General features: G+C 33.2%; 2 protein-coding genes across 7 annotated transcripts; both read right to left on the bottom strand.

The window, feature by feature from the left end:
* Nucleotides 1-6,708: 6,708 nt before the first annotated feature.
* Nucleotides 6,709-11,537, bottom strand: LOC104219430 (replication protein A 70 kDa DNA-binding subunit A-like). 4 transcript variants are annotated; one of them, XM_070167787.1, is made up of 8 exons: nucleotides 11,338-11,537; nucleotides 11,143-11,263; nucleotides 10,553-10,823; nucleotides 10,368-10,464; nucleotides 10,157-10,281; nucleotides 9,994-10,078; nucleotides 9,773-9,908; nucleotides 6,709-7,142 (listed from the first exon to the last, which is right to left on the bottom strand). In XM_070167787.1, exons 2-8 carry the CDS (start codon nucleotides 11,161-11,163, stop codon nucleotides 7,068-7,070), a joined length of 810 nt encoding a protein of 269 aa, XP_070023888.1. In that variant the 5' UTR covers nucleotides 11,164-11,263; nucleotides 11,338-11,537; the 3' UTR covers nucleotides 6,709-7,067. The 4 variants fall into 4 exon arrangements, with proteins under 4 accessions (XP_070023888.1, XP_070023889.1, XP_070023890.1 ...); XM_070167788.1 differs by having other exon boundaries at nucleotides 11,143-11,253; XM_070167789.1 differs by having other exon boundaries at nucleotides 11,143-11,243.
* Nucleotides 11,538-11,673: 136 nt separating this feature from the next.
* LOC104240743 (ATP-dependent DNA helicase RRM3-like) lies at nucleotides 11,674-19,327 on the bottom strand. Of its 3 annotated transcripts, none has more exons than XM_070167784.1 (6): nucleotides 19,124-19,327; nucleotides 17,326-17,562; nucleotides 17,209-17,244; nucleotides 17,045-17,083; nucleotides 11,862-13,639; nucleotides 11,674-11,761 (listed from the first exon to the last, which is right to left on the bottom strand). In XM_070167784.1, the coding sequence occupies exons 1-5, from the start codon at nucleotides 19,206-19,208 to the stop codon at nucleotides 12,657-12,659; spliced, it is 1,380 nt and encodes a 459-aa protein (XP_070023885.1). In that variant the 5' UTR covers nucleotides 19,209-19,327; the 3' UTR covers nucleotides 11,674-11,761; nucleotides 11,862-12,656. The 3 variants fall into 3 exon arrangements, with proteins under 3 accessions (XP_070023885.1, XP_070023886.1, XP_070023887.1); XM_070167786.1 differs by lacking the exons at nucleotides 11,674-11,761; nucleotides 11,862-13,639 and adding exons at nucleotides 16,561-16,813; nucleotides 16,920-16,955; XM_070167785.1 differs by lacking the exons at nucleotides 17,045-17,083; nucleotides 17,209-17,244; nucleotides 17,326-17,562; nucleotides 19,124-19,327 and adding an exon at nucleotides 13,954-14,095.
* Between the last annotated feature and the right edge of the window lie 1,162 nt (nucleotides 19,328-20,489).

Here is a 20,489-nt window from a genome sequence, read left to right as displayed (position 1 = left end):
CGGAAAGAGATTAGCGGTAATTCCTTACCCTATCCCCTCATGAATCGAACTCACAACCTACTGTTAGAGGTGGAGGTGCTCTATAATTGAGCAAGTCTCAGTTTTCCTACCAAGTTGCTCAGAATGAAGTATTTCCATCAGTCTACAAACAAATATCCTTTATACTCCTATTTAAGAAGCAGAATTACATGCTTTCTTCTACTATCATTTGTCTAGAGCAACCACGGATCGTGTGTTTAACTTCCTTAATCATTTAACTTTACGTGTATTGCAGAATTGTTTTCATTCTGAAACAGATTTTGGCCAGTTCTTTCTTTTCAAGAAACCATTTTTTTTTTCTGATGCCTGAGAAGCAATATTAATCCTTGTTAGAAAAGCAATAGTTATTACCAGATTCTGCAGGAATGGAACTCTACGTAGGGAGATAGGCTTCTGCTCCATTTGAAGCAGAAGGGGAAATGGAATTTATTTATTTGATTAATTATTGTTAATTTTGTGGTGGTTGTGGATCATTAGTTGTTTTATGAAACTCAAACATGGAAGAAATCTTCAACTCTAGGGGTGTTCATAAACTTATTTCGGGAATAACCTATTTTACCTTATAACTTTCTTATAGAGCTATGCAAAGGTGAACATTGCCAAATTCAAACTTCACCATCAAATTAAATATGGAGATGGGGAATCAAGGTAGCTCAAACCTTCACCGTGTAGGTCGGAGTTTGATTCCTCATCTTGTAATCCACTTCCCCATATCCCAAAGAAAAGGAAAATAATATGGAAATGTAGATTTTAGATATTCTAAATTAGTAATGGATTGTAGATTCTAAATTAAGTATACTGGTGATCTTCCCAGCCTCTCACTTGTAGATTCCAAACAACTTATGCTCCTTGAACAATAAATAAGCACTAACAGTAGCCTTTTTAATGATACATCAAACAAAAAGATATTGTTAAACTATAGAATTCTGATGATATAAATTTTTATCACCACCTCTGAGGAAAAGAAATTAATTGGAGGACATACCTGAGAAACACAGGAGCTTTTGTCGAAAGGGATTAAAAAGCCTAAATAGTTGAAATCCTGGAGCAGCTGTGATTGCTATTAGGTTGGCTAAAGATGAACAAGAAATAACAGAAAATAGCATGTCCAAAATGGGAGACATGCATCTTTCTGTTTTTGATGTTCAGATATGTGCTGCAAATGGTATCTTACGCAAAGCATGGCGAAGAGGCTCAACTGCTTCAAATAATGTGGCGGCCAAGGCTTCTGCACTTCTGCTTTGTTCAAAACAGTGTGAGCACGTGATTTTTGTTTCGCGCGACAATCGCTCCAAAATAAATAAAAATAATAACAATTGGTCCTGCTGTACAATTTTTGGATTTTTACATGGCACTTTGTTAATTATTTACGATTTTTGCCCATTTTATTTTATTAAAACAAAATACAAAAAATGTATGTGTCATGCGTAATTTGAACCGTAATCCGGTTGTTAAATAGAAAATCATAAATAGGCATCTTTGTTCGTGATTTTTGTTTTGTTTGATTTTACCTGTTTTAAATATTTTGATATATGTGTGCAAATAATTGTATTAAGTGTTTATTTAATTTTAATTTGATTTACTTAGGTTTTGTTATAAAATAAAAAAATAAAAAATAAAAGAGAGAGTGCAAAATTGGGTTTGAAAATCAGTTTGGGCTGATTTTCATTTTAATTCAAAGCCCAAACAAACTCAACCCAAACCCCATGTAAACCCGGTCCAGATCAGCTGACCTCAGGAGGCGTTCCAAACGACGCCGTTTTGATCCAGTCTGATCTGGGCCGTTGATCTCAGATTGATCAACGGCCAAGATCTCTCACCCCAAACCCACTAACAGACCCGACCCGTCTCACCCGGACCGACCCCAACCCTTTACCCTTGAAACGACGCCGTTCCCTGTTAGTCGAAGGATCCTGGCCCTTCATCACATCTCATCCAACGGCCAGGATCCACCTACCCACTAACTATATAAACTCATAACATTACCCTGCCCCCCTATCCGAACCCCAGCCTTCATCGTCTTCAACCCCAAACCCTAGAGCCGCCTCTGTACACCTTCACCATGAAAGTCGGCGGCATGAACGCCGATGACCTTCACCTTAACACCCTAAAACCACCTTGACACCCTGAACATGGATCTGTAGTCTGTTTAGTTCGAATCATCCTCTAGGTCCTCGAATCTTCATTTGAAGATTCGAGCAAAACTCGATCTACACCGATCTGCCCTAGATTCATACCAGACAATCACCGGACCCCCCTCGTGACCAAACCATGCTTGGTTTGGTCCGAATCTAACCTTGGAAGCCCAAATCCCAAATCTACCATCCACGAACCCTAGAAGCCCCAAGCCTAGTCCGTGCCTGTTTAAGCCAAGAGATTAGGGTCTAATGGACCTTAATCGAAGTGTTTCTCATCCGAGAAACACTTCGTTTAAAGTCCGTTCAACCTTAAAGAAGGTCTGTTCAAACACAAGCTGATTTTTCTATTTCTTCTTTCAAAGTTTTAAGGTAAGTTTATTTTCTCCTTGTTATTCAGTACGTGTGTGGTTTCAAGGTCTGTTCATATTTTGTGTAATTTATTTCGAATTTTATCAACTGTGTCCTATCCACTTTGCCTAAACCTCGTTGTCTTGAGTCCTTCTTTCTATTTGTTCTGATAATGTGTATGTAAGTGTTGTGCAATTAGCTGATTTTCAAATTTGAACTGACTAATTGATTCCTCGAATACCACTTTGTTTAGTTAGTATAATTCAAATCATGTGTCGATACTGTTAAATGTCTGATTTTTGGCTACGATTGTGCATGTTATGATTAATATAGTCGAGTCGACATGTGTCGTCAATTAGTTTCAATTGCCTGAACAATAACAAATCGATTTGCTTCTGGACACATTTGTTTGAATCGATTAGGAACTGAGTTTGTTTACTTATAGTTGTTAATTTGAATCAGAAATGTAAAAAGGAATGTTTGTTTAACTTCTGAATTGGAGGGCATGTGCACTTTCTGCACAACATGTGCATTTGTGCACCACAGGTGCATTTGTGCACAGTCTGTGCCCTGCATAAGGGCTTTTGAATAAAATAATCGACAGCACATGCTGTCAGATATATTATGCTGCCCATTACCCTGCTTTAGTTAAGAAGTATTAAACCTCTTTCAAAAGGGCAAGTCTGCCAGGGAATATGATGGGTTTCTAATACTTAAATAGCTAAGTGGAACTGAAAAGGGGCAGCACATGGGAGGGGTATCTGATTAATCTAACAGGCTGTAAAAGGGTTGATGTTAAGGCTTATAAAAGGGAGGCACATTGAGAGATTTGATACACACACAGAACATATAGAGACAGAGAGAGGAAAAGAATACCATCTGATATTAGAGATACAGACACAGAGGGAAATTGTTAAGAAAAAAGGAGAGGAGATCAAGAGAGATCTGAGAAGAGAGGTTTGGAGACATACATAGATACACATATATACAGAAATAGAAAGAGAGCAAGAAAGAGATAAAACAGATAGGAAATCAGAAACTTGGTTTTGTTTGTCTGAAGTTCATCTGTTGTCAATTTGTTAGGTAGTGTTGCTTCTTCTAAGTTTCAATCGAGATTACTGTTAGTGTTTTGTTGCATTTGATGTATCTCAAAATTGGATTGTCTGGAGTTCTGTTTCCACCACACTGTGTGCTGCTTCATTTGGCTACTTTCTCTTCAACTATAGTTCCATCCCTTGCAATAGAATCTGCTCTGCTGTGTTGTTTTGATTGCTGCTGTTACTCTGATTCCTGCTGCTGCTGATCTTCCCTGTTATTCTCTTCTTCCTCTTTGCATTTCAGCATTCCAGGTACACATTTCAAGTCCCATATTGATGTAACTGAAACAGTTTGAAAGCATGAAATGAAAAAGGTTGAAGAAGTTCAAGTATTTGTTGTAATATTCATGGTACATTAACGAGTCTGTAAAAAATTGATTAGTTTATAATTCAATAGTGTGAAAGTATGTACTGATACTCGATTGAGTTTAGCCCTTCATGTTAGTTCGTCAGTTGTTTGTTAGTACGGGGTACGTATACTCCGACCTTGTACAATGCTGTTTCTGTTTCCTTTAGTTTTTTTTGGGTCCCATTAGGCAGTACATAGGGTCACATTCAAAGTCCCATTGGTAACAATATCTAGTAGCTAAATCCTTTAATCTAGCCTAAATAAGTTTAGTTAAGTTCAACTCAAGAAATGTTCGGATTAAGTGTTATATTTCGTTAGCTCGTATGCGATTTCTTGTCAGATTAAAGCATTTTTCCATTAAAGTATAACGTTTTCCTAACTTTGTAAATAATTAATCATAAGAATCCGGATCAGGCCAAAGCATATAATTAAATTAGCATGTACCTTTTCTTCTAATTTTAGGGACAAATGTATTAGAAATGTAGCTACTTTAGGATATCCTTTCTAAAAAACGAGACTAGCTTCGCCAAATAAAAATGTACAGATTGCGGAGCCCTCACAAAATATATGTCTTAAATACTTAGATTCCGGGACGGGCCGTTTAGCAAATTTCACGGCCCTACCCAAAAATAATAATGCGCTAGTTTGCTTTAGGCGCGCCTTTAATAATGTATCTCCCTAAACTCGGGTGCACATTTATGTGACCCAAATCCAAATCTCAACGAAATCGAAATATGTCTCTAATCACGGGTGCATTGATTGTGACGTGGTTTGAGATGCATTTCCATGACGTTGCAAATTCCTTTAAATAAATAGAATGAGACGAGCCTCGACAAACAAAAAATGCACAAGCTGCGGGGCCCTCTAAATGTATATATTAAAACACTTAGAATTCGGGACAGGCCGTTTAGCGAATTTTACGGCCTTCCCAAAATAACAATACGCTAGTTGCTTTAGGCGCACCTTTAATAATTTAACCTTCTTAAACACGGGTGCACATTGATGTGACCCAAATCCAAATCTCAACGGAGTCAAAATGTGTCGACGACCACGGGTGCATTGATTGTGACGTGGTTCGAGATGCATTTTCACGACGTTGCAATTCTATAAAAATAAATGATAATAATAAAAGCGGTTTAAACTTAATAAAAGCACGTAAGTCATAACATATATTTAAATCAGATATTTAGCCATTATAACAATTTAAGCGACCGTGCTAGAACCACGGGATTCGAGGGTGCCTAACACCTTCCCTCGGGTCAACAGAATTCCTTACTTAGAATTTCTGGTTCGCAGACTTCATTTGGAAAAGTCGAATATTTTCCTCGATTTGGGATTCAAGATAAACCGGTGACTTGGGACACCAAAAGTCAAACCTTTCCCAAGTGGCGACTCTGAATTAAATAAATAATCTCATTTCGAATATTGTCACTTAAATTGGAAAAACTCCCCTCGCGCATTTAACCCTTCGGGGCCGGGCCCGCAAAAGGGAGGTGTGACAAACAGCAAAACCCTAATTTCACCACAATCTTTCCCTAAAATTCAGAGAACCCGTTTCATCTTACTGCTCAATTTTCCTCTTCCCCAGCAGAATATGACTCAATTGCTCTACATTGGTAAATGGAGTTTGTCTTATGCACCACTCTTAGCAGTTTTGTCACATCTTGTTTTGATCGATCAATTCAATTATTTTCCCCTCGTTCCAAAAAGAATGACTGTATTATATTTAGAGAGTCAAATAATTTTTACAATTGAACATATAATTTATAGTAATACCTTTGTATTTTACATATACTAGTACAGTACCCGTATGATCCGCGGAAAGTGTTAGAGAAACAAAGTATTAAATATTATTGCGTTATTCTAAAAGATAAATATAAATATTAAGGATAATAGAGGCAATTGGCACAATGACAAATGTAAAGTTATTTCTTTTATATAATGAGAATTAATAAAAAGAGTCGCTTACCTAATCTCTTAATCAAAAAATAGCCAGTGAAGGTATAATATATATATATATATATATATATATATATATATATATATATATATATATATATATATATATATACATATATATATATATATATATATATATAGTCATGGGCAAATGTGAGTTTGGTTGTGTAGAATTAACGTATAAATTATGCATTTGACTGAAAATAGATAAACAGTAAATATTGGCAGCTATTTGTATAAAAATCCGTTTATATATACTATATAAGTACTTGCATAATTTGTGGATTTTGTTAAGTATTGGAAAAAAAAATTAAATGTAAAACATTTTTCATAGTATAATTTATGCGTTCATCACAATAAACCATAATTAGCTTAAAAAAATCGTGATTGTACAAATTTATTTAAAAACACAATGGTTTTAATAGGAATGCATTAATTTATATATTGCTACAAAGTTTTGATAATTGCTCGATTTCTACTTATAACATTTTTTCATAATGTTGTATTCAGCTTGTTAATAATGTCAGAAGAAAAAAGATTTTTAAACATTTAATGATTTTATATGGATCAATAATAATTATAGTTTTCTTCATGCTTGAATAAATATGCCCCATAGCAACTCCACTCATATAGGAATAAGTTAGTGTTATTCCATTATGTTAAGTATTTAATGTAATACTATTATGAAAAAATTATAGTAAAATGAAAGTTACTCATGTAAAGAAATAACAAACTTTGCTTAATTAAACAAATTATAAATAGTTGTACAGACGGGTCTCCCACTTAGCTTCAAATATAAAAACATACACACAAAAAGGTTTACTTGGCCAAACCTCTTGATAAATTTCAGTTAAAATACTACCTAAAGGTTGTCCAACTGAATCTATTAATATTGCTAATGCATGCCAATCTGATAGTTTCATCTGATCAATAACATCAAATAGCGCATCTCTAGTAACCTGATAATTAGCAATGTCTTCATTTAGTGAAGCCCTAAGCTCGCTAAATTTCTTTTCTCTTTCCCTTCGTGCAGCCCTTCGATCCCTTAACTTTTTTGTATCGCAACTGGGACATTACGGATGACTTCAGTCTTTGAGTCAGAATGATTAAAGGAATAAACGTTGCGACGTCGTACCCTTATACGTTCTCCCATTTCTTGAATTTGAGAACTCGCATTTGGACTAATTCGAATGTGTCCTTTTTTAGCCATATCTGAAATATGACCAATGCAACAATAAGTAAGGCTACAACATGTCAATGTTATAACATACTACATGCATATTATTTGAACATATTGATGGATTTAAACAATATTTTGAATAGACATTGTAAGTTGAATGAAGCACAAACATCAATATTGGATTTAAAGCTTCATTGGTTGAGAATTAACAGTTATAAAAATTAAACAAAACTTTGCTAAAGCTATTTCGAATGTTACAGGACATCAGAATACATTGTTAAACAAATCAATCGAGCAATTCTAAAAATTAAAGGCAAAATAGGAATTTCATAAGTTTTAGCAAATCAAGACATGTAACCACTCTGTTCAAAAAAAACAAACATAAAAAGAAACAAACATATTGTAAATAACAGTTGTGTTACTAATTCTGTTTATTTACCTAAGAAGTATATTATAAGGTAGTATATTAATTACAATATAAGTATTTAGGTACGGAGGCTTATGTAAGTTAGTATACTAATAAGTTGACAACACGAATCTACTTCTACATACTAAATTAAAAAGTGATATAAAGATCATACCGTTGTTATCGAGTGAAATTTAGAGAGATGACGCTATCGAGATTTTCCAGAAATAAATTGTACGTAATATCTTTGGAGTTTATCAGTTTTTGTTTTTCTGTCATTTGTTCTTCTTTTACCGTCTCCCTTTTCATCAGATTTTATAATATCATGGGAAGATAATAGTGTGGAAGTGGGTATGGTGTGTAAGTGGGGAAGATTTGTGGATGGAATTGTTAAGGAGATGGTTGGAATGTGCATTTGTTGTTACTGTAGGAGTGGTAGAACGTGGGGGTTAAATGGGTAGAGGTTGTGTGGCAGTTTTTTCTGTGGATCTATTTAATTTATAGCAAGTTCACTACGTAAGTGAGTTCTTATAGAATATAATGTATCCAATTCAATGTTAATTAATAAAATCAATCGTTGCTTTGTTGAAGTTGATACAACTTTATGTAACTTAATACATAATTTGGCTTTTGTTGACTGAAGTTTCAGTAAGATGAGATTTGGCGTCTTTGTGTACTATATAGTATTATATAGTAAGAGGCATAAAAAAATGGCAAGCAAAGGGCTCGACATGGCAGGGGAGGCTGTTCAGACTGCCTGGACTGTATTTAATAAATGAAAAACCTAAAAGTTTGTTTAATCGCGCGACGCAAATTAATTCTGATGCTAAAGCTGCTACAACTAAAAATGACAAGAGCTCAACATACTGACAACGAGGGGTTATTTTGTTGGACAATGTGTGAATTCAGGCCCTATTGTAGAGCTCAGGCTTTGTGATTGCTGTAAGAAGCTCAGTGTTGGAATTGCAGGAACCTATGGCCTTTTCAGGGGAGGAAGTTCTGTTTTTGACAAATTTGAGATCTCAGTCTTTGGCACGGATGTAATCTAAGGCTTTGCCACTGTTGGGATCTCAGCTTTCCGGATCGTTGCTCGTATGAAAGTTGATACAACTTTATGTAACTTAGTACATAATTTGGCTTTTGTTGACTGAAGTTTCAGTAAGATCAGATTTGGCGTCTTTGTGTACCATCAAGTATTATATAGTAAGAGGCATAAAAAATGGCAACTCATTGTCAGCATTCTGCATGACAATAATCCTTCTGCATTCTGGTTGAGGAACTGCCATTTGGCAGTCCATGTGCGCCACCCTAAAGATCGTATTGTACATTGAAAGTAAGATATTGGGGGTAGTTTGTTATCCTACATACTAATATATGTCTTTACATTTTCTTACCAGGTCATTTTAATTATGGACGCAAACTTGTGGTACATAATAGATGAAAATATTGAACACAGTAGAAACTCATTGTCAGGCTTTGGTTTGTTTGGTAAATCGGGTTTTGGCATTGCTGGGATCTCAACCTTTGGCATAGCAGCAAGCTTGGGCTTTAGCACAGCTGGGATATAAGGTTTTGCCAAAGTTGGTAAGTCAGGTATTGGGATAGCTGACAGCTCAGGCATCGGCACAATTGGTACTTCAGGCGTTGGCATAACAGGAATTTCAGGCTTTGGTATGGGTAGAAGCTATGGATTCAGCACAGTTGTGATCTCAGGGTTTGTCAAGCTTGGAACTTTTTGTGTACCATATAGTAATATATAGTAAGAAGCAGAAAAAATGGCAACCAAAGGGCTCGACATGGCAACAGACGCTGTTCAGACTACCTACACTGTCTTTAAAAGATGAAAGACTCTTAAATCTAAAATTTGTTTGATCGCGCCACCCAAATTAATTCGACTGCTAAAGCTGGTAGTCTTAAGAATGAAAAGAGATCAACAAACTGATAAGAGTGGTTAGTGATATTTCCCTTGTGTGCATTAATATGAAGAAAGAAACTACAATCTGGGCCAACGATTACATTGAACAAACATAAGTGACATGTGTTCCATCCAATATTATAACAACTAACATTATTTCAACTCTACATATTTATGCAAATGGAGTACCAATCATATAAAAAGTCTTTATTTTATAATTGTATAATGGCATTTTAATGCAGTAAAATAGGATAACCAATGGCTTAAATATCAGAAGAAAACAAATAGAAAAAACGGTCTTCTGAAAGATCAAAGAAAGAAGATAAAAAGAGTGACCTCACTTGCATCGACTGGACTAATTGGGAAATTGTTTTAACTTCAGCAATGCCCTTCTGTAACTCATCCGAAAAAGAGAAACTTTGTTGAGAGATGGTTTGAGTAAGCCTCTCAAAGCAACTATCTCGAACAGAAAGTAATCTATATGTATAAATGAGGATTACAGTTAGAAATATACATCAAAAGATAGATATGAGTGTAGATACATTATTAAAATATATTTAACCGTGTTTTAAACTCTTCAGGTTGAGGAAAAGTAGGATTAATCCACAACTTTGATGTATTCCAAGTGTTGCGCACAGAATATGAATCTGGAAAAAAATAATTATATGTAACATGTGATGAATAACTTTCAAAAAGTTAAGTGAAATTTAATAGTTGCATGTTACCTTGAAATTTATGCGCTTTTATGAGCTGCATAACAACAATAATAGGCTGGTTGTTAGAACTTAAAAGGTGAGGTATAACTTGATCAACAAATTCCCCCCAGAATGTAGCAGATAACTTGTTCCTCCTGTGAAATAGAAGTAGTGTATAATGTTTAGTATATGTATTTATGAAAAATATGTATTTAATAGATGGTTGTCTGTTTATTCTTACTCATCATCTACTAGTTCGATATCCATATACTTCCTAGTAATTTCACCTTGTTTTTGCGTTTGTACCTCACTAAAATTGATAATTTCTCCGATAACATCTAAAGAATATTAAAGATGTAAAAATAATTAGCATCAATCTATTAAAAAAAATATGTAAAAATTAATTAAAATAAACACAAATATTACCAAATAATTCACTCTCGTTGACATCAACTTTATTTATCAATTGATGATATGGTCGCAGCTCAAAGATATTCATTGGAAAAAGTGGATCAATTGTTTCAGCCACTGTTGTCCGTTGAGTAAACGTCAGCATCAATCTATGTTTTTTGGTGTTGAACCTCTCCTTGTTTTGGCAGACGATAAAGTTCGCCATAAGAAATAATCCAAGCTCATTAATTATTTTGTTGAAAATATGCAAAACAGACTTGCCAATAGAAGCATGTATACGATCGCCCTACAAAGAAATTACAATAAAGGAAAGATATTACAAATCTGTATAGTTTAGTATTTATATTAGCTTTAGTTTTAAACAGTAGTGTTAAACAATTTAATTAGTGACACTAATTCCACACAAAAAAAAAAACAGATTTGCAAGTCAATCTGAGTTCCGTTTTCCTATGATGTATCTTCTTCCATCATAGTTCCGTTTTCCTATCAATCTGAGTCTAACATTGGACTGACTATCTTCCTGAATTTTGTCTCTCACCATTATAAGAAAGTTTTATAATGTTACTACGATAAATTCTATAAAGTTAAGATTCAGTGTTACAAACCTCGGAAAGGAACCGAGTCATTGATGGTCGCTCCCATATCCACGACGTCTGAAAACCAAAGTTCTGCTCGATCAGGACAAACAGCGAATGGAAAGTGCTTCCTGTTATACACTGCACATAGCTACATTAACAATTTGTAAGATAAGACAGTTACTGAAATAAAAAGGAAAAATATAGCAAATGTCGTGCTCATACTCAAGGGATTAAATACTTGATGCACTTTTACTTCATGTAGAGTACAGCAACTGAAAGTCTACTTAAAGGCCTGCATCTGTTGTTTGCGCTTGTTTCCCTTGATGAGGATGGTAAGTTAACAAAAACAGGTGCATAAATGGATGTGTTTTCGAATGATCCCATGCTGTCCAAGATGATTGTTAGCTTTTACAATTACAATTGCTCTTCTGTGGAGAATACAATATTTTATCATCCAAATGACAGAAAAATGAAAGCTGTTAATTTCGGCTATCACAACTAATTAATAAGAAGATATTAAGATGAAAGGTAGAAACTTACGTTTAAATTGAACCGAGATGCATAGTCGAGGAAGCTAAATGACATGCCTGCTTTGGAAGTTTGTTTCCGGCACATGATCGAGTATTAATAACTTTCACAGCAGCAACTGCCAACACCAACATGTCATTAGAAGCAATATAATCAATGTGTTTAAAAACAAATAGACAATTTTAAAAAATAAAACATATGATCGCAGTTAACCATACCTATTGAAGTTGGCAAGTATTGTTTCTGAAGATTATTTACAATATGGTTTTCCAAAAGACCGATGCATGAGAACAAAAAGTTGGCTAAAAGGTATCAGATTTCCTTTCATTCTCCAAGTAAATTACGGAAAACCTCTTTGTAAACCACATTTATCGCTTCATTTGAAATTTCTCCATCATCATCATAAACCAAAATCTTTAATCCCTTTCTTTTTGTAACCCGTGATAGAGCAACGTAAAGCTGGCCATGTGTGAACACCGGTTTTTTCAAATATAACCCAACATGCGATAAAGATTGTCCTTGACTTTTGTTTATCGTCATTGCAAACGATACAACTATTGGAAATTGTCTTCATTGGAACTTAAAAGGTATTCTTGCATCAGATGGAGTTAATGACATTCTCGGAATGAAAACCTTTTGTCCAACCATATTTCCCGATAAAATATTTGCTTCAATAACCCGATTTCCCAGTCTAGTGATGATTAATCTTGTTCCATTACATAGCCCTGAAGATGGGTCTATATTTCTCAATAACATCACTGGGACACCCACTTTCAAAGTGATAACATGATTTGGAATTCCAGAACACTTAATAGTGTTTAGAAATTCAGGTGTATGTACGTGTTCCAAACCTGTAAAAGCATCGTCTGACATGCGAATTGTATCGAAACTAAAAAATATTTTTGGTTGACTATTGTTTACCGAAACCATGTATTCGTTGATTGATTCAACCATATCAAGAGTGGGAGCATGAATTCCTCTTTGTTGCAGGTATGTTATATCACTGCAATGACTTAAAAAATCCGGATATGTACTTTCCACAATCGACAAATTGGATCGTCACAATTATTGATGATAAGATCATCAGGGATGTGAACTTTATCGATACCATCAACAGAATTTCCAATCATACCATCACCTATTGCTAAAATCCAATCAGAAAATTGTCTAAGATCATTCAAATGTGAATCCACCTGATTTCTTTCCAACCTTATATTTTTTGTTAGCTTTAAGACTTGACAGTGATTCCACAAATATGAAGAATTAAGGGTTACATTAACAATATCTTGTCTAGTACCTTTTGGAATGACTGGAAGTATTTGTCTAAAGTCACCACCAAGAACAACGGTTTTTCCTCCAAATAGACGATCTAAATTGGATGCATCTTTAAATCTAAGAATATCTCTTAGAGTTCTGTCTAGAGCTTCAAAACAATATCTATGCATCATTGGTGCTTCATCCCAAATAATTAACTTTGTTTTGACAATCAATTTTGATAAAGGAGTACCTTGTTTGATATTACATGTTGAATCTTCAGTTGCATTGAGTGGGATTGCAAATCTAGAATGAGATGTTCGTCCTCCTAGTAACAAAAGAGACGCAATTCCGCTTGATGCAACTGTTAACACAATATCTCCCTTACATCTGATGGCAGATGACAAAGTCCTCCAAATAAATGTCTTCCCGGTTCCTCCATGACCATATAAAAAGAAAAATCCACCTTTGTCCTCATTAACTGATTTGATAATTCTGTCATAGACTAACTTTTGCTCACTTGTCAATTTAACCAATAATTGTTCATGTTCTTTAGACAAAGAGCACCTATTATAACGCAGTTCTTCACATATTAGTCTATTGGTGTTGTCAACTTCTTCTTCATTGAAAACCGGTGTTGGCATTGTTGGAAAATCGTATAACGTTCTTCCGCAACCTTTCAACAAATTTTCCAACTTTTGTAGACAACGATTCTTTAGTTCATCGTTTGTTAGCTCAGCCTCTAAAATAACAAAAGTATATAATTAATTAATTAATCATAAAAATATATAGTTGGCATGACTCATATAAAGATAAGAGCAATATTATTTCCTTTATAAATAGTAAAAGCAAATTAATGTTATTTTACTTAATTGGAAGGCTACATAATTATGTTTCCATAAAAAAAAATATTAATAATTAATTGGTTATAAGTTGCAAGCGTAAATGTAAATCGTTTATTATAGTAACATTTAATTTTGTATGGAAAAAAAACACCAAAATATTTAAACAATTTTATAATATTAAAATCTTAAGAAGATTGGTTGAATTGTATACCTGGATTATCCAATATTCTTCTTTCTTCATGTAAAATATCATCTGATAATAAAATCCATGTTGCCTCCCAAACACATTCTGGTCGTGACATTGAATTGGATAATAGTAACATACCAAATAATTGCCTAAGATATGATGGCATTCCTCAATTACTTGCCTCCTTTATCGCATCTATATACTCTTTGTCATCATCTAATAAACCAAGTTCATAACATGCATCTCTAAAAGTTAAATGGTCTTTATTGTTGATTCTGCGTAAATCATCATAACCCTTAGGTCCTTTAATGACATTCAACAACATTCGAAGGTAATATTGCTCTCCACTTCCAGGGGGTACAAAGAATATTCTCCTTATTGAAAATGCAGAATTTCTTCTTTTTTCCCACTTTTTGAGTTTTTTATTCCACACAAACTTAAGAGGAAATTCTGCATAAGTTAATTCTCTTGCTTCTTCATATGTATTATTTGCCTCAAACCAGCTTAAAAACTTTGATTCCTTTACACTTGGTCTATTGGCAACATCATCAATTGGATCATCATCAGAGAAAATAATTGTTTGTTCATTTGGTAGATGAAAGGAAAGTCTCTCTACCGAAGGTTCTCTATGCTGAATTGGGAATTTAAAAATTCTCCAAGCAGCTTCACACGGTGATATGTATCGACAATCATAATACATTTTTATTTCATCAATAGCCGATGAGTCTTCCTCATGCACACTTTGAGAAAAAGTTGTTGTCACACGATCATGACCCTTATTAACGTACTTAAATAAGTACTTGATTGACCGAGATTGATTGCACCATTCAACATTTATATGTGCGCCATATTTCAACAATAAATATCTATTGTGTGGCACCACGTACCTGTTATCCAATTCAATTCCTTCTTTCTGGATATTTCTACCATTGTCCCTTCTTTTATATACAGGATATCCATCTTCATCTATTGTGGTATTTTGTACAAACTTCTTTGGAAAGTGTTTTGTACATCTACCATGACGCATGCAAGGAGATGATTTTCTAACAGAACCGCACGGGCCATGCATCATGAAATTCTTCACGGCCATATAATAATTCGGATCGACCGATTCATCTGGTATTTCTGCTGAAATGATTTGATCTATGTCTCCAACATTTGGATATTTATTATGAAGAAAGAGCAATATGTGTGCATGAGGCAACCCACGCTTTTGGAATTCTATAGTATATATCACTGCAAAAATAATAATTTGAGATTGGGTTAATTGGTTGTAATTTATATGTAAGAAAAAAGCTTTATTAAATTAGATTACAAATATGATAAGAATTTATTAAAATAGATTAAATATATACCTGATTTAACTGATCCAAAAATTTGTTTCTCTTTCAAATCCTTTATTAAACGATCCAATTTGATTTTGAACACCCTAGATAAAATGTCTGGGTGATCTTCTGGTTGCAAACCCTTGCTCTTTACAAATCTACTTATTTCAGGTCACTTTGGGTTGCAAGTAAATGTGATGAAGAGATTTGGATATCCATCCCACTTGCAGATTGCCATAGCATCTTGATAATTTTGAATCATGTATCTTGCACCCCCTGTGAAGCTGGATGAAAGAATTACCCTTTTACCTTGAGAGGAAGGATTTATCTCTCCTTGTAAAACTACATCTTCTAATCCTTTATACATATGAGCTCGCAATTGTTTTTGATGAGTTCTGATATATTTCAACCTAGACGATTCAACCATTGTAAATCCATCGACCAAGAATTGTTGAAATAATCATCTTGAGTTCACAATTTTTGGTAATTCGCCATTCCTTTCTTGAATTTTGTATGCGAAATATTCACGCATGCTAACAAAATTCCTTCCTCCACTTGATTCATCATTTCCATTTAAAGGAATGTCTTCTCTATAACCATCTTCACCTAATGGAAACAATAAAGGATACTGAAGACCTAAATAGGCAGCATTCAACTCATTTATCCTTTGTAGATGTCCATATTGTGTTTCAACGATGATGTCTCGGTCACATCTAGATACATCAAAATCTCCCACTACCAAAGCAGCAACCTCTGAAATAGTAGGTAGGTTGTATCTTCTTCCATCATAGTTCCGTTTTCCTATCAATCTGAGTCTAACATTGGACTGACTATCTTCCTGAATTTTGTCTCTCACCATTCTAAATGACTTTGTCAAAACATTTTGGTCATCAAGCATTTGTTTCAGATCTTGAACAATTTCAGCATGAAGTTGGTTTATTCTATCACCACGACTGCATAAACATAGGTTTTTATAAAATTGGTCTAACTTATGTTTTTGTTAGATTATTCATGGATATATAAATTTCGAATAATTAAATACTAACCCCAGTGCATGAATTCTATTCTGAACTTCCTTTTCTGTGTCGTATATATATAATTGGGCAAACTTGGGAGTGGATCCTTCAGGAGGCAATAAACTCCCAATTTGATGATAGTTTTGTCCAGATAATTTGAATGTTTTTGGCCACTTTGTTTGGTTGACAGAAGCATCAACTTTTCCTCCCATTGAGGTAAAAGAAAACATCGAGTTATAACTTCTAATATTATCTCTGAAATGCTTACTTTTTGGACCTAGATAACATTATTTGTTGGTGAATAAAAATTTATTCATATATTTGAAGATACTATTGAAGTATGGTAAAAGTAGATTTTGTTGTTACCTGATCCGAATAATAATTGTTTTAAAATTGTGGGAGGTTCTTTTAGCTTTGGTAAGAGTATCTTTCCATGATTACAACACAAAGAAAACTCTGGTTTTTTTGCTTTGATTTTCTTGTTGATTCTTTCTTCGTACCAAAAGTAAGCAACACAATGTTCACATTCATATGTAAGATCTCCTATATCCCAATACTCTATGAATAAAAGAAGCAAATGTAACATTAACGTAAAGGCGTGGTAAGCCGACTTAATGTATATCCATATTTAAAAAAAATATATGCATACCTTCATTGTCAATAATTCCATATCCAACATCAGGATCTAAATAGTATTAAAATCATATGATATTAGCCATGACAATTGAAAAGGGGGACATGAATGAATAATTGTTTGAGTTAACATAGACATACCTTCATAGTCGTCTTCATCTTCAGTTGCATCATTAATTTCTGCGATTTTTGCACGTATTATTACGTTAACTAATTACTCACAATACCATTAATTTAAATATTAGTATAAAATTAGTTTATTTGTGTAATTTAATAGCAAAAGAATTTATTTATGAAATACATACCTGCTACATCCCCATCAATATTGACATCGTCAAGTTCTAAAAATAAATCATAATAAAATGTCGTTAGTAAAAATAAACTATTCATTTTATATTACAAATTTTATTAATAATAACAACCTGGCAGTAGGGGTATCTCATTTAAATCAGGTAGAAGAAAATTTGTCTGCACATTTGAAGTTGACAAACCAAATTGCAAATGTTGTTGTGTAGGTAAATTTGGATATTGTGCCTGAGATTGAGACGATGAAGCATGTGCACAACTCTCTAAAGGTGTATAATTTAATCGTGGGAAATGTTGACGGTTTGTTATGTCTGCTAAAGGTTGTGTTTTCTTTTCTTTTCCAAATCCATCTCCTGTGATAATAGCAGGACAAATAAATTGAATAAACCATAAAACATACAACTCAACTAATTTTAAAAAACTGGAAATAAATATAAAGAATGTGACGTAACACCAACATTGCCTAATACAGCAATTTACAAAGACAGATCATAAGAAAAAAGAAGAAAAACGGATGCGTACACTAAACAATCATCATTTCCTATTCCATAATAATTTTTAAAATGTCATCAACAAATTAAAGAAATAATCTACATTTGTATCCCATGGTATAGATAAACCATTATTTCGACATAAACATGGAGGTTATATATGAGGCATCACATGAACAAAAAGTGTCATTTAAAACTAAATATCAGGATAACGTCTTATTACCAATTAAGCCATTGAATTATTTATGGAAAGTTCATATTGGAACTTATGCAAGCTCAGAAACATCTAGCTAACAATACATAAATCTGGGACCAAGATTAGAGAATGTGAACCTAAAAAAAATTGATTGGGTAAAGTAATTAAAAAAGAAATTCAAGATTGCCTCAGTAATAGGCATGACGAAGTACCAGTTCGCATTAATGTAATTAATATTTTAGTAATGGCTAAAATTTATCATAATTTTATAAGCAAACATTCAGTTTGGTTAAAGTACGATAATTGAAATTAAAGGAGGTATGATATGCAAATTCAAGCTCACATGAAGCAAAACCAGCATATATACATATATATTTCAGAATATCCTCATTTGACTGAGGACAAAACAAATTTCCAGCTCGAAATATCCTTGACAAAAACTATCTTAGCCAATATGTGAAACTAAGAGATACAATTGCTTACTGAAACAATTAAAATTTCAAAGCAATTTATGACTTAAATCATCTGTTCTGACTCCATTCATCCATCTACATACCAACAATATTTCCCTAGATGAATATCAGAACACATCTCAAAATTATTTAAAAGGGGTTATTTTAAAATTATTTAAAAACTCCAACTTGAAACTACTCCCCGATTTGAATGGGTTATTTTTCTTCTCTTTTTTTCCTTTTTTATAACTTTTTTTTTTTGCTTTTTTATTTTAAATTAAAATAATTTAAAAACTGTAACTTGAAACTACTCCAACCCAATTTGAATGGGTAGTTATTTTTTTATATATTTATATTTTCATTTTTTTATTATAGTTAATTATAAAAAATCTATATTTATTAATTCAATTAAAGTAAACAAGGTAAACAATATATATATATATATATATATATATATATATATATATATATATTTATTAATTCAATTAAAGTAAACAATATATATATGGTAGTTTTTTTTTATTATTATTATTTTCGTTTTTTTAGATATTTAAATTAAAAAAGAATAACCAATAACTAATTATGAACTAAATAACTAATTATGCCATGTGGCTTTTTTTTTAAGCTACCACTTGGCTTAAGGAGAGGGCTTTTTCCTCTCCTTTTAATAATATATAGAAGATTATTTAAGATATATAGTATTTCGAATCTTTCAACACATAGTATATAAGGAGGAGGCAAGAAAATCTGCAAAAGAGCGGATATAAGTTCATACCATTTTTATCTGAACAAACTTTCGGCCGTTTCTGCTTCCGGATGTTGATCCTATTATTTCTGGCGAGTTTCTTCTCTTCTTCCATGTCAAATCGAGTAGAAACTGTGTTAGGGCTAAGAAGATGAAAAGCCGTGTGTTTATTGCAGTTGTAGAAAAAGCGTGCATATAGGGCGCCTCTGTTTCGCAATTAGCAGTTAATGTATGCATTAAATTCTATTTTACTTAATTACTTGACATTTTTAATATAAAGCACTGTTTTATTTATTTTTGCAATTCAATAATTGAGCATATGTTTTATCAGATTTATTTTGCACTTCGATAATGCAGCTCCAGCATCACGTGATGATAACGTAAGAATATTAAGCGACATACGGCGATGATGTAGCAACTGCGTGTGGGGTTACTATTTTATATGACCATGACATTCAACAAATTAAATCTGAACGTACATATTAAAGCAGAAATATTCATATAATTAATGAAATTTGAAGCTGGCTCATCACTCATATGTGACTGTTGAAATTGGTTAACTCAAATCTGTATTTCTAGCTATTGAGACAGAATATGATTTCATTAGTAACACGACTTATTTTGTTTCTTGAAATGAAGTTTCTGAGGTGAATGGTTTAAATTTCAGGACTTTTTATTTTCATGAAGAGGTTAGCAATTACTATCTTTGCGTCTCATTCACTTAACCTTTTTCATTTGGTCTTTTCCGTAGTATACGTTTTTACACTTCTATTTTTATAAGATCATAGTTTGCATCTGATGTATTTCAGGAGTGCCATGGATTACTGGTTGACTTTGAGAAGGAGTTTTGATCGGAACATTTCAGTACTTTAGGCAGCAGGTATAAGTGGGGGTACTATTTTATACTTAAGCTTTCATTATTGGATTGGTGCTGAACCTGTTTCTGAAAGTAGCATGATCAAATACATTTTGATTCAATACTATTTATAGGTACACATGCTAAAATGAGATAAAATAGTAAGGTACATCAAATAACAATAAACGCAGTTTAATAGTGAGACTTTAGTACCAGAAAGAAACATGAAATGCTTGAAATATGTCGTCCATAATTATAAAATTTGTAAACTAACTAAAACATAAAAGTGAAACAGCATAAATATCTTGAAATGATTAAAATACATTGTTCATAACTAATAAGATTAATCAGACAGTTCTTGCTTTCTCCAAGTGTTACATTTGTAAACACCTTATGCTGTTTTCTTCTTCTTAAATGGTCTTTTCATTTTATTTCCTGACAACTGTGTATTCGGATCTTCTTCAACCACTGTTGCGACATTAGTTAAACTTATCTTGGCAGGTGTATTAGCAATATCGATTAACTCGTTCTCTTCAGTAG

This window comes from Nicotiana sylvestris, chromosome 2 (genome assembly GCF_000393655.2).
Source record: "Nicotiana sylvestris chromosome 2, ASM39365v2, whole genome shotgun sequence".
In the NCBI taxonomy this organism is placed as follows: Eukaryota; Viridiplantae; Streptophyta; class Magnoliopsida; order Solanales; family Solanaceae; genus Nicotiana; species Nicotiana sylvestris.
Note: the sequence above shows the minus strand (reverse complement) of the source record. Positions and strands in the feature narration are given on the sequence as shown.